This window comes from Thamnophis sirtalis, unplaced genomic scaffold (genome assembly GCF_051295495.1).
Source record: "Thamnophis sirtalis isolate CommonGarterSnake01/CBP01778 unplaced genomic scaffold, rThaSir2_p1.2 scaffold_8, whole genome shotgun sequence".
Taxonomy (NCBI): Eukaryota; Metazoa; Chordata; class Lepidosauria; order Squamata; family Natricidae; genus Thamnophis; species Thamnophis sirtalis.
In genome coordinates, this window is record NW_028261388.1 from 54,870,071 (window position 1) to 54,883,598 (window position 13,528).

At 38.4% G+C, this 13,528-nt stretch overlaps 1 protein-coding gene across 1 annotated transcript; it reads right to left on the reverse strand.

The window, feature by feature from the left end:
- Positions 1-3,624: 3,624 nt before the first annotated feature.
- LOC148044412 (uncharacterized) lies at positions 3,625-13,090 on the reverse strand. The gene is made up of 5 exons (XM_087721696.1): positions 12,926-13,090; positions 11,832-11,978; positions 9,845-9,991; positions 6,005-6,154; positions 3,625-4,080 (listed from the first exon to the last, which is right to left on the reverse strand). The coding sequence occupies exons 1-5, from the start codon at positions 13,008-13,010 to the stop codon at positions 4,073-4,075; spliced, it is 537 nt and encodes a 178-aa protein (XP_087577822.1). The 5' UTR covers positions 13,011-13,090; the 3' UTR covers positions 3,625-4,072.
- Between the last annotated feature and the right edge of the window lie 438 nt (positions 13,091-13,528).

A 13,528-nucleotide genomic window follows, 5' to 3' on the forward strand; every position in this document is an offset into this window, starting at 1 on the left:
GCCAGCTCACTGATTGGCTGGAGTCCAGGCCAATCCAATCAGTGAGCGGCAGGCTGGGCTGGCTTAAATTTATAGGATAGAATGGAACGATGAGCCAGCCCAGCGAGCTAGCAGCTGATGGGCGGGGGAGCGAGGGAGCTGCGAGCGCCAAAAAAAGCATGTTTTTTAAAGAACCGTGCGGGATGCGGGAAAATTTATGAAAAAGCGTGGCTGTCCCGCCAAATGCAGGATGTCTGGTCACCCTATTCATACAGCACCCGCCCTCACACCCCATTTTGGGCCCTGAAGGCCTCCAGCACCAACCTTGAAGCAAAAATGGGGCATAGGGATAGCAATAGCAATAGCAGTTAGTCTTATATTCCACTTCATAGGGCTTTCAGCCCTCTCTAAGCGGTTTACAGAGTCAGCATATTGCCCCCACAGTCTGAGTCCTCATTTCACCCACCTCGGAAGGATGGAAGGCTGAGTCAACCTTGAGCCAGTGAGATTAGAACCACTGAACTGCAGATAACAGTCAGCTGAAGTGGCCTGCAGTACTGCACCCTAACCACTGCGCCACCTTGGCTCGGGGATGCTGCGCAAGGCCCCAAAATTCAATGTGAATGCTCCCCCATGCATGCTCCCCCACGCATACACACATGTGCCCCCCGCATGCACCCTGGCCCCCACACATGCACAGCAGAGACTCAAAGCCAGCTTGCCATCAGGAGGCGCGTGGGCATGGAGAGTGGAGCTGGGACGGGGCAATGGTTGGCGTGCTTGCAAAGAGGGCTATGCATGCCACATGTGCAGGGGTGAGTTCCTATCAGTTCTAACCTCTTCTATAGAAGAGGTTCCACAAATCTACAATGTCATTTAGAACCGCTTCCAGCTCCCTCTCCCCACCCGTCCGACATCATCAAGATGAAGAGCAAGAGGAGGAATTCTGGAAGTTGAAGTCCACATGTCTTAAAGCTGTCAAGTTTGAACACCCCTGGGGTTTTTTCTAAAGGGTTATGGGTGCAAGGGTCTTGTAACTTGACAGCTTTAAGACTTGCACACTTCAATTCCAGAGTTCCTGAGCCAGGGATATGCAGTCAGGGGAGGCAGGGGAGGCAGAGCTCCACCAATGTCATCATGAAAAGAAAAAACAATGTAAAAGGAAAAAGGCAAGAGCTGAGGATAGGCTGAGCTAGTTGCTGCCAGAGTCACCATGGATGACTCTGCTTAGTGCTTAATTGTTTAAAAAAGCCTCTTAAAAAGTGCCCTCTATAGGAAGCGGCAGGAGAACGACGTGTCTCATCTAGTCTGACTTTTTATGATCACTTGAGCAGAGTTAATCAAGGGTTAAAAGCCAAAAAATTCCTGATGTAGATGAGGCACGTCATTCTCATGCTACCTCCTGTAGAGGGTGCTTTTTTAAGAGGCTTTTTTACAGTTAAGCACTAAGCAGAGTCAGCCAGGATGACTCTGGCAGCAACTAGCTCAGCCTGACCTCAGCTCTTGCCTTTTTCCTTTTACATTTTTTTTCTTTTCATGATGGCAGGCAAGAGCAGAGTTGAAATCTTTTCTGAAACAGCTGGAAAAGGTACATGTGGGTTGGAGGGAGGGGGAGGAATTCAAACTTCGTCTTCCTGGTGCAACTTTGTGTGTGTGTGTATGTGTGTGTGTATGTGTGTGTTTGAGAGAGGGGGAGGGAGCATATTGAGACAGTTCTTTAGTTTATGCACTATGTAACACCCTAATATATGCCTTTGGGTCTTCTGAAATTTTAATTTTCCAATCATAAGCAAAAACAATGTTTTCAGTAGAATGAATTTCCACTTCTACTTACACCTGCCAGCCAAAATGCAGCTAGTGGTATTGCTAACATGGGCTGAGGAGGAAAACCTAAATTTTCTGAATCCTGGTGCAACTTTGTTTGTGTGTGGGTGTGTTTGAGAGAGGGGGAGGGAGGGAGAGGAAGGGAGAAAAAAAGAAAAAGTAAGAAGGAAACTTATTTAGCAAAAGAGAAAAACAAATGCTGTTGCTTTAAATCGGAACTGAGCATGCCTGGCTGTGGAATTCTGGGAGTTGAAGTTCACAACTCTAAAAAAATTGCTGCTTCACCAGCCATAAACCTCACCACAGGTCACTGTCCTGAGCCAACATGACTGGAGGAGGAATTCAGGGAGTTGAAGTCCACAAGTCTTAAAGCTGTCAAGTTTGAACACCCCTGGTTTTTTTTTCCTAAAAGGTTAGGGGTTCAAGGGTCTTGTAACTTGACAGCTTTAAGACTTGCATGCTTCAAATGCCAGAGTTTCTGAGCCAACAGAACGTTGTTAAGTGAGTTTCACCACATTTTACAAGTTGGCCATGTCCACCCAGTCACATGGCCAGCAAGCCACTCCTACAAAGCAGGCCACACATACAGAAGAGGTTCTAAAAAAATTTGAAACCCACCACTGCACCTGTGGTACATGTGCCATAGGTTTGCCATCATGGCCCTACCCTATCCTCACTTCTTGGTAGTAGGTGGGAAAATTTTGAGGTAGAGCATTTCTGGACTCTCAGTCCTGGAGGAATTAGCTTGAGAATTTGCTTCTTTGGAAAAGCTATTCACATACCAAAAAATCGCAGGCAAAAAACTCAGGAGTCTGGCAGTACCTTTTCTAATAACTTTATTAAAATATGATTTATTTAAGGCAGCCTACTTCATAAAATGGCTGAACTGCTGTAGGATTTAAATTGGATGGGATGGAGGATAAGAAATGGGAAGATAAGTTGGTATGTAAATGCCATTTACCTGTGAGACAGCTTGTTAGTATGCAGCAATTAACATTTGTAGCATGTTTAAAAATTATATTGGGACCTTCTGAGATTGTCTGAACTTTATTGATGTATGTGAGTTCAACAATTTCACACTTTGTTCTTAAAGCCCTGCTTTCTAAGGCAGTAACTTGGAGGTTTGCTAAAGAATATTCTGGGAGATTAGAGGGCTCTGAAATTATTTTGTTTATATTTGAGTCCTGATGTCAAACTTATGTTTATTAATTCTTTTGTGCAAATGTTACCATTTTGCTTTATGTATAATCAGAATGGCACTGCTGGCAGCTGATAACAGATATCACATTTGAGGAAAAGCATGTAAACGTGTTTGTTATCTTGAATATATATTATTGGGGCTTGTGATAGTGCTGTTGGTGTAGATGTGGGGACAAAGTAGACATCTGGGTCTGTTGAAGAATCTGGTTTCCATCTTGGCATCATGGTTATGTTCTTCTTTGTTGCTTCTGGATGATCGTCTGTATCTAAGTATGGGCCTGCTACTCAGTGCCTGACATATTCAGATCACTTCTTTACCATTTCTACTTTCAGCATCTTCACAAACCCACACTGCTTATATGGTTGCCCAATAAGTCTTCTGCAGGTGGTAACTTACACTGAGAAAAAGAGGAACTTGGTAGGTGGGAAAGACGCTGCAGATTGGGTAATTGAAAAAGAACAGGAGAAACTTCCTCCTTGCCTCCTAACTTCCACATTGGGTGAAATTGCCACCCAAAGCAGAGAGAGTTCTGAAATCCATCCATCCATCCATCCATCCATCCATCCATCCATCCATCCATCCATCCATTCATTCATTCATTCATTCATTCTGTTACGTAAGATGTTCGAAGCTTTTTATTATTAACAAGGATTTATAGTAAAGCTTATAAAGCAAACAAGATTTTCTATTCGCACAAACAGTTATGTTCAATTTGTTTTGCATGATTTAATAGCATATTATTCAGATAGTATATTTCTAATCACAGGAGCACCTCAAAAATGAAATTTTCAATTACAAAAAGCTAATATCTCATGTGTAGGTTACTATCTGGATATCAGCACAAGAGGCAAATTTATAATGCATTCATAAAGATAAATGCATTTCTTTTTTTTCATCACAATTGCCTTTAGCAGATGTAAAGAAGTGACAAAATATGTAATTAACTATTATAAAGATGCATTAATGTATCATGGAAGCCAAAATTAGTACACTACATGGGATAACATTGTGCTTGAATAGTTTTGTTGAAGGCATGCTCTTTGTGAGAGTTCTTCCTGAAGCATCATTTTAACACTCTGAAAAGAAAGAAAAAGAGTAAAAAATTTCAGCTTTTCTCTTTTTTCTATTTCTATCAACTCCCCCCCCCAAATAACAACAAATATTCTACTAGGATTATAATTGCAAGTTTTTGTATGGATTATTTATCACATTAATTTCCTTATTACTCTGATGCTGGTTTCAGCCCCAGTAAATTAGACCCTCTTTGCCTGCAATATTGGGAATAGGCTTATATCAAATTTATTGACTTCACAACAACTTAATGATGGTGCCTTCTGATTGGCTTTACATTACTCAGTATTTTCCAGTGTTATGTCAGGCACTTACATGGGAAGTCATGTGTATATGTTCAAAAGTCAAATATGAATCCTGACATCATAACACAAACCCCATGATTTACTGATAGTCCTCAACATACAACCATTTGTTTAGTGACTCTTCAAAATGACAATGGCAGTAAAACAAGTGACTTATGATTGGTTTTTACACCTGCAATCATTGCAGCATCTTCAGGGTCACATGATCAAAATTTGGGCACTTAGCAACTGGCATATATTTACCACATGGTGATCACAGGTATTTAGCAAATGGGAATTACATGACCCCAGAGAGTTGCCTTTTCCCAGGATCATGTGATCACTATTTGCTTCCGACAAACAAAGTCAATGGGGGAAGCCACATTCACTTAAAGACCACATGATTCACTTAACAACTATGGCAAAAAAGTCATAAAATGGGGGAAATCACTTATCAAGTGCCTTGGAACTTGAATGGAAATTTTGGACTTAATTGTGGTTGTAAATTGAGGACAACCTGTACATAGTAGCCTATAAAGTTAAGATGCAAATACAAAAGATTGGGGTCCAGATCTTCCCATTACAGTACACCTTGCATCACATTTTGTCATCAAAATTTCTCCCAGACACACATGTCACTCATCTGTAATGGTCCACAGCATTTGGAACACCAAAAGCATAATCAGAGATAGTGGTCTCATTGATATTTTACCACTATGATCCTTAGCCCAGTTTCAGTTTCCCATTCAATCCCACCCATAAATCCACCTTAGTAAGACATGTATCGCTGCCTGCAATGCTGGGGTTGCTCTCAAAATGTAGACATAAAATTGATGGTGTTAAGTGAATCTAGCTGCATTCAGAATCACCACGCATTGCTTTTTAATGAAAGCAACCAGTGGTCTATGTCAAGGGTCTCCAAACTTGGCAACTTTAAGACTTGTAGATTTCAGTTCCTAGAATTCCCCTGTCAGCTGGCTGAAGAGTTCTGGGAGTTGAAGTCCAAAAGTCTTGAAATTGTCAAGTTTGGAGATTCCTGGTCTACCAGGTTTTAAGGAAATGGATCATATATTGTAGACTACATAGCAGTTTCTAAATAAAATAAAAATGAAACAAAATGTTTTTCCTCTTTTGTCTTCTTCTAGAATAATCTGAAACCTGTATTTTGAGAAGACAAAATGCCTGGGAATCCCATGCAGACCATGTTTTTATTTTGTTTTGTTATTTTTTTAACGTGCAATTTCCAGGCTACAATGATTAAAAGTGGTGACATTGTGTCCGGTCATTTTGAGATGGGAATCTCTACCCATATTGTAGCATAAGCCCTAAAACAGACTTAAAATAGTATAAAAATGATAATAAATAATGAAAATAATTTCCCTTCCCCCAATAGCAAAACAAAACAACAACCCCCCCCCAAAAAATTCTAACTAATCATAAACTAGAAAACAGGGGAAAATGTTGATCTAAAAATTAAATGTACATGCATCATTTTAATTCTAAGCTACTGTAAGCAAATGCAATTAAATGAGGAATTCTACTCACAATGGAAAGCTACACTGTATGCCATAAAGTATCTTAGCATGTCTCTTCTATAAAAGGTTCATGCATTTATCAAAATGACAAAACCAATACTTCTTCTTACCCTCTTCCACACTGATATGAAAAAAGCACCATGGGACACCACGTGGTTTGCTCTCAAAACAGCACTTTCTCATTGCACATTCATTGGCAGGAATTCCGGGGTAGCCACAGTTCTTCCGGAATTTCACATCTGTAGGACATACCTTCCTATCTGTTTTGAAAATGAAGTCAGAATAGGTAGGTCAGGGCTAGCTGTAATTTGGTTCAGAATATGCTATATAAATTTTTGTCTGCTGCATTCAAAATCTGTAATGATGATTTGAAGCTGACCAGCCAATGTAAGGTTGTAATTTAAGATGATGAAATGAGGATGAGTCAGCAGAGGTAGTGCCACTTTAAGAAGCCAGATTATTGCCACTTTAAGAAGCTGTATATATAAGGGAGGCCATGTGAGAACATCTCTTCCTCATTTATCTCTCTCCATTGTAGTTCTCTGTGTAGAGTTGAAGATTGATTACTTGCTTGGTATTTGCCTAACATGTGTGTGTGTGTGTATGTGTGTGTTGTATTCATGCTGATAAATAATATATAATATATATATGTATGTGTGTATGTATATGTGTGTGTGTGTGTGTGTGTGTGTATGTGTGTGTGTGTGTGTGTGTGTGTGTATTTGTTATATTTATGCTGATAAATAAATAAAGGGAGACTAGTATAGATCTATTTCAAGCTATTTAGCTCTCATCAGCTAGCCACACCTTTACTGGGAAACGAACCTGTACTCTATTGCCTCTAAGGCAGATGTGTTAACCATAGAGCTACAGGGCTCAACTCCTTATCAGCGAGGCCAGGGTGAAAGGTATATATTTAAAGTCACAACCCCTGGTATGCCCAAATATGGGAGGAAGGTCACACTTCCACTCTCTGTCTTCGGCTCGTCAATATATATATATATATATATATATATATATATATATATATATATATATATATATATATATATATATATATATATATATATATATATATATATATATATATATATACATACATACATACATACATACATACATACATACATACATACATACATACATATATATATATATATATATATATATAGTATATAGTATATAAACCACTGTTTAAAAGACAAACCTCTGTGTACTGTATTTTGCTCTTGGGTTGTCTCAAAATAGTAGTCACGCTGTGCGCACTCTGACAAAATCCATTAAAGAGGACATCATTAAACTTATATTTTATTGTGCTCCATCACAGTAATTCTCAACTCATCTGAGCAGAAGGAATAAGAACTAAAAATATTGTAGCAGTTAGAAGTAATATATTTAATAAAATATGTATCAAATCACTGAGAAATTCCAAACAAAACTTTATATTCTTCATAACATGTGTTGCAAACTATGCTGTGTTGTTTAGGAAATCGCTTCAGAAATGTGTTGAAGTATTTAAATGTCTCACCTTAAGGAACCACCGATTAATAACTGATCTAACTGGGCTTGTGTTGTAATGATTGTCAAAAGCAGTTTGGGTTCAGTTACTTCCCAAAAAGACTTTATAGTTGTGTTACTTTTAAGCAATGTTCCAAAAGAATACCTCTTATCCAGAAATTACTAACAGCCAAGAAAATAACTTTTTTTAGCAGACAATAACCTCTAACGTACATGAAATAATAGTGTAAGAACAAATACTGTATTCAGACAAAACCTAGTAAACAGTGTGTACTAGTAATTAAAATTGTAATGAAAATTACAGTGGCCTGACATAATAATGCCTATTGTTCAAAATGCATTACAATACTTTTAAGATGCTGCCTCAGATTTAAGTAGTAGAACTGCCCATGGCTGAATGCATAATATAAATAAATCTCACAGGTCTCCTGCCTCATTTCTCTTTCAAAGGGTAAAATCAGCTGTGCATGTTTCAGTAGCATTCAACATGTAATGTATAGCTTTTAAGAGTTCTCTTGATGGATCCTGATTGTAACAATTCAATTTTAACTAAATTGTCCTGTACAGCGGTTGATATTTATTCCAAATGAGAGTTTTGAAAATGAAGGTGTAGGAATGTAACACCTGTCTGTAACTCTTTAAAGTAGATATGTGGCAGCCACAGCTGTATAGTGCAAGAAAAGATGTGGCTACATTAAAGATACAAACAGGTGTTACATTTGTAGTTTTCCATTGAAACTCCTGGAGTTGAATCAGAAGTACTACACAGATCACATTTTGCTTAAGAGTTTTTGCTCAAGCAGGCAGCATCTTTAATTATCACAAATTTGCTTATGTACATCTATTTAGATCTATTTACCTTTCTAAAATTCAGCTGCCTCTATTTGTGACCTCAATACTTGATATACTACCAATTAAGAATAGATTGGAATATTGATTTACATATACTGTATAATTTGGATAACCTTTTAGTACTCCAACTAGCTTTCAAATTAGCCTCTACTATCATTGAAGGTAGATATTAATTTTAGATAATACCTTTCTATATATTGTATAAAACATGAATTTAGGGGTTTGGCACACATTGAGAGAACTTTTCTTTGTTTGTTTTGATAAAATGAAACATCTCTCCAACTCTTATAGTTATAAGATAGTTATAAGCAGTGACGTGCAGTGAGGTTTACGGCTGGTGAGGCACTGAAACAGGGGTTTCAAATTTTTTTAGACTTGTGGACTTCAACTCCCAGAATTCCACAGCCAGGCATGCTCAGTTCCAATTTAAAGCAACAGCATTTGTTTTTCTCCATTGCGAAAAAGTTTTCCTTCATTCTTTTTCTTCTCCCTCCCCCCTCCTTCCTCCCTCTCTCCCTCCCTCCCCCTCTCTCAAACAGACACATGCACACAGATAAGTTGGATCCCTCTCTCACTCACTCTCTCTCAAACAAACACAAACACAGAAGTTGGATTGGATATTTTCCAATGGCTTGAAAGCAGCTACTCTGCCATACTCCCCCATTCCCCTGCTGCCTTCCGATCTGAGCCTTTGATTGCAGGTGGAGCCACGTTGCCTTTTCAAACTTGTAATCAGTGAAGCTGGGCTTATATACTTTTATCCAGGTGTGTGTGTGTGTGTGTGTGTGTGTGTGTGTAAAGGCAACATAGCTCTGCATGCAATCAAACTACACTTGGGGAGGGATTTACACTTGAGGATGAAGTTTGAATTCCTCCCCCTCCCTCCGACCCACACATGTACCTTTTCCAGCTGTTTCAGAAAGGATTTCAACTCTGCTCTTGCCTGCCATCATGAAAAAAAAATGTAAAAGGAAAAAGGCAAGAGATGAGGTCGGGCTGGGCTAGCTGCTGCCAGAGTCCCCAATGGATGACTCTGCTTAACTGTTTAAAAAAACCTCTAAAAAAGCATCCTCTACAGGAGGAGGCAAGAGAACCACGTGCCTCATCTACATAAGGAATTTTTCAGCTTTTAACCCTTGCTTAGCTCTGCTCGAGTGATCATAAAGTCAGACTAAATGAGGCATGTGGTTCTCCTGCCTCTTCCTGTAGAGGGCACTTTTTAAGAGTCTTTTTTAAACAGTTAAGCACTAAGCAGAGTCATTCACTGTGACTCTGGCAGAAACTAGCTCAGCCTTTTTCCTTTTACATTTTTTTTTCGTTCATGATGACAGTGGTGAGGCTCTGCCTCTCCTGCCTCCCCTGACTGCACGTCCCTGGTTATAAGATATAAAGAAACCATCTATGCAGGGTCCAATACTTCTCTGTTTCACTTGAAAGAACCTGTGATATTGTCTCACTACTACCACCAGCAAGATATCTGTTACAAAGTTCTTCCTGATGAGAGGCCTTATCTATTCCATTAATTTGGATATCATTTAAGAACTGGAAAAGTCTTTTTTTAAATCACAGAGATCAATTACATTTCGGAGGGGTTGGTTTAAAGCACCAAGGGACTCCTGGCACTGTTGAATTGAAGCAACATCCTGAATTTTCGCATTTCTGGGGAGTGATGCCAGGGGGTCCACAGTTGGTTCGTTTGTGGGGATCAACGTCACATCGGCATTTCGCTGTCAAAAGACAAAACTCCTGGTTATCCCATATTACCAATGTATGGCAAATGATTTTTTTTTAGCTACCACTATGGAAGCCAGCATCATATGTATCACAAAAAGAACATTGGAGCCTTATTTTTATAAAGATGCAGAACTTTATAAATACAGAAAAAGTGTCTCCTCACTTAAACCTTTGGCAAGTGAGCAAGTATGCTGCCCACTGTCCACAATTCCCATTTTTAAATGCTGCTGTGAAATATTAATATCATAATTGGCTACTTCATGGTTAGTTTCTTTTAAAAGATGCCTTGTGAATGGCACATTGCTCTAGTCTGTTAACAGAATCAATCCAAACCATGGAAACTTGTTATGAGCTAATTGCTTGTTGCTGAAATAGTTCAATAGTTGGGTGTTATTTTGAATGTTTTACCATTGACATACTTATCAGAAAAATGTAAGTTTTAAGAACATCGCTGTTGCCTCTTCATCTTCATCTTTTTGGATTCAATCATGCTGGAAATCTCTTAAACTAAAAGCAATGTTATATCATACCACATGGCTGTTAAGTTTTAATGCAGCCTTCCTAACTTACTGGCATCTCCATGTATTGAAATTTCATGGTGTCCAAACAGCATGGTCTTTGAGACCAATCTATGAGAATAAACCTATGAATCCAAATTAAAGGAGATATTGGATCATAAGACGTTCTCTGTGGAGGAAGCAACAACTCAAAGGGTCAAGCGCTGGAATCTCTGCATTAACATAAGGCACAGGCATTGGGGGTCCTTTATGATGTTTTCCTATTTTTTCCATTTTATAATTCCTGTAGAGAGATAATAACTAGACTCTGTTGGAATTGTTCATGTTCAATTTTAACCTGGAATAAAGTTGTCACCTGCAGAAATAATAAGTTCTTTTTCACTGAATATGTTGAATGACAGGCTAGAGACTCATCAGTTGGGAATGCTTTAATATGAATTCTTGGACTAAAAAAAGCTGGACAGCCCTTTGTGACTTATGTTTAAAATTTTTATACTGTAAAGCATGCATGCATAATTTAATCCTTAACTCAGAGACCCCCAACCTTTCTGGCTCAACGGTCTTCAGTGGCAGTGGGGGGAGGGGGGGAGGGGATGGTTTCACATGTGCAACCTAGTTCCTGGGCCTGCACAAATGAAGCTTTGCTCATTCGCCTGTCACTTGCTCAGCCTGGTTCCCAACAGACAGCAGACTGGTAGCAATCTGCAACCCAGGGATTGGGGACCCCTTCCTAACTGATTTGCTTATGTACATCTCTTTAGATCTATTTACCTTTCTATTTAGATCTATTTACCCTTCTAAAATTCAGCTGCCTCTATCTGTGATCTCAATACCTGATTAAGAATAGATTGGAATATTGATTTACATATACTGTATAATTTGGATAACCTTTCAGTACTCCAACTAGCTTTCAAATTTGCCTCTACTATCATTAAAAATACATATTAATTTTAGATAATACCTTTCTATATACTGTATAAAACATGAATTTGGGGTTTTGGCACACATTGAGAAAAAATTTTCTATGTTTGTTTTGATAAAATGAAACATTTCTCCAACTCTTATAGTTATAAAATAGTTCTAAAATATAAAGAAACCATCTATCCAGGGTCCAATACTCTGTTTCGCTTGAGTCTGGGTTACTCTAATTGGATACAATTAAAAAAAATAAGCACCTGTGATATTGTCTCACTACTACCACCAGCAAGATATCTGTTACAAAGTTCTTCCTGATGAGAGGCCTTATCTATTCCATTAATTTGGATATCATTTAAGAACTGGAAAAGTCTTTTTTTAAATCACAGAGATCAATTACATTTCGGAGGGGTTGGTTTAAAGCACCAAGGGACTCCTGGCACTGTTGAATTGAAGCAACATCCTGAATTTTCGCATTTCTGGGGAGTGATGCCAGGGGGTCCACAGTTGGTTCGTTTGTGGGGATCAACGTCACATCGGCATTTCGCTGTCAAAAGACAAAACTCCTGGTTATCCCATATTACCAATGTATGGCAAATGATTTTTTTTAGCTACCACTATGGAAGCCAGCATCATGTGTATCACAAAAAGAACATTGGAGCCTTATTTTTATAAAGATGCAGAACTTTATAAATACAGAAAAAGTGTCTCCTCACTTAAACCTTTGGCAAGTGAGCAAGTATGCTGCCCACTGTCCACAATTCCCATTTTTAAATGCTGCTGTGAAATATTAATATCATAATTGGCTACTTCATGGTTAGTTTCTTTTAAAAGATGCCTTGTGAATGGCACATTGCTCCAGTCTGTTAGCAGAATCAATCCAAACCATGGAAACTTGTTATGAGCTAATTGCTTGTTGCTGAAATAGTTCAATAGTTGGGTGTTATTTTGAATGTTTTACCATTGACATACTTATCAGAAAAATGTAAGTTTTAAGAACATCGCTGTTGCCTCTTCATCTTCATCTTTTTGGATTCAATCATGCTGGAAATCTCTTAAACCAAAAGCAATGTTATATCATACCACATGGCTGTTAAGTTTTAATGCAGCCTTCCTAACTTACTGCCATCTCCATGTATTGAAATTTCATGGTGTCCAAACAGCATGGTCTTTGAGACCAATCTATGAGAATAAACCTGTGCTTGCACAAATGAAGCTTTTCTCATTCTCCTGTCACTTGCTCAACCTGGTTCCCAACAGACCGCAGACTGGTAGCAATCTGCAACCCAGAGGTTGGGGACCCCTTCCTAACTGATTAATGACTGTCTAATCTATAAGGCTTAGAAATAGCAGAAATAAAATTATCTACAAAATTCAAAATATCAGCAATGAGTTAAAACTGTCTAAATATTAAATGAGTTAAATATCATATTTAGTGTCTTCCATGTACTGAAACATTGCAGCAAAATGCTAGTGCTAAAGTAAAGTACTTACGTGGAGCTCTTATTCCTTCAAGTAGTACACTGCAACCTAGAATTAAAATAACTAGGCGTAACCAGACCCTTTTCTGATTCTTCATAGCACACAACCTTTGGATTTGGATCAAAGAGTGTATTATGTGGCATAAATGGAGCTTATTTTATATCATTATGTTTGTGTACTTCATTCAGATAACAATTCAGAGGTGGAGTAAAGCTCCACCTCAAGTAATTATAAAATGTAATTCAGATTTACTAGGTATGTGGTGGAGGTATCTGGATGATATTTGCAAAGGGAAAATAATAAATGATGTCAGTCAAGTGTTTATATTAGCCAAGATTGGGCCGTTAGCCAACTGTCGAATATTGAACAGTTTCAGAAGAAATAAATTTTAGAAAATTAAGAAGGCAGGCCTTTTAAAAAAAAAAATCCCTCTGCTTCATCACCAATACATATTTGCTAAAAAGATCTTTTACTCCATTTCTGTTTCAATCCAGATGCTTCTTTACAAAACTTTCTACTCTGTATTTTCTGATACTTTCTGCTGGCTAATACATCTCCTCATTGTTGAGCAATATGGAAATTGACCTCTCAGGTATGAATGAAGATTGAGTAACA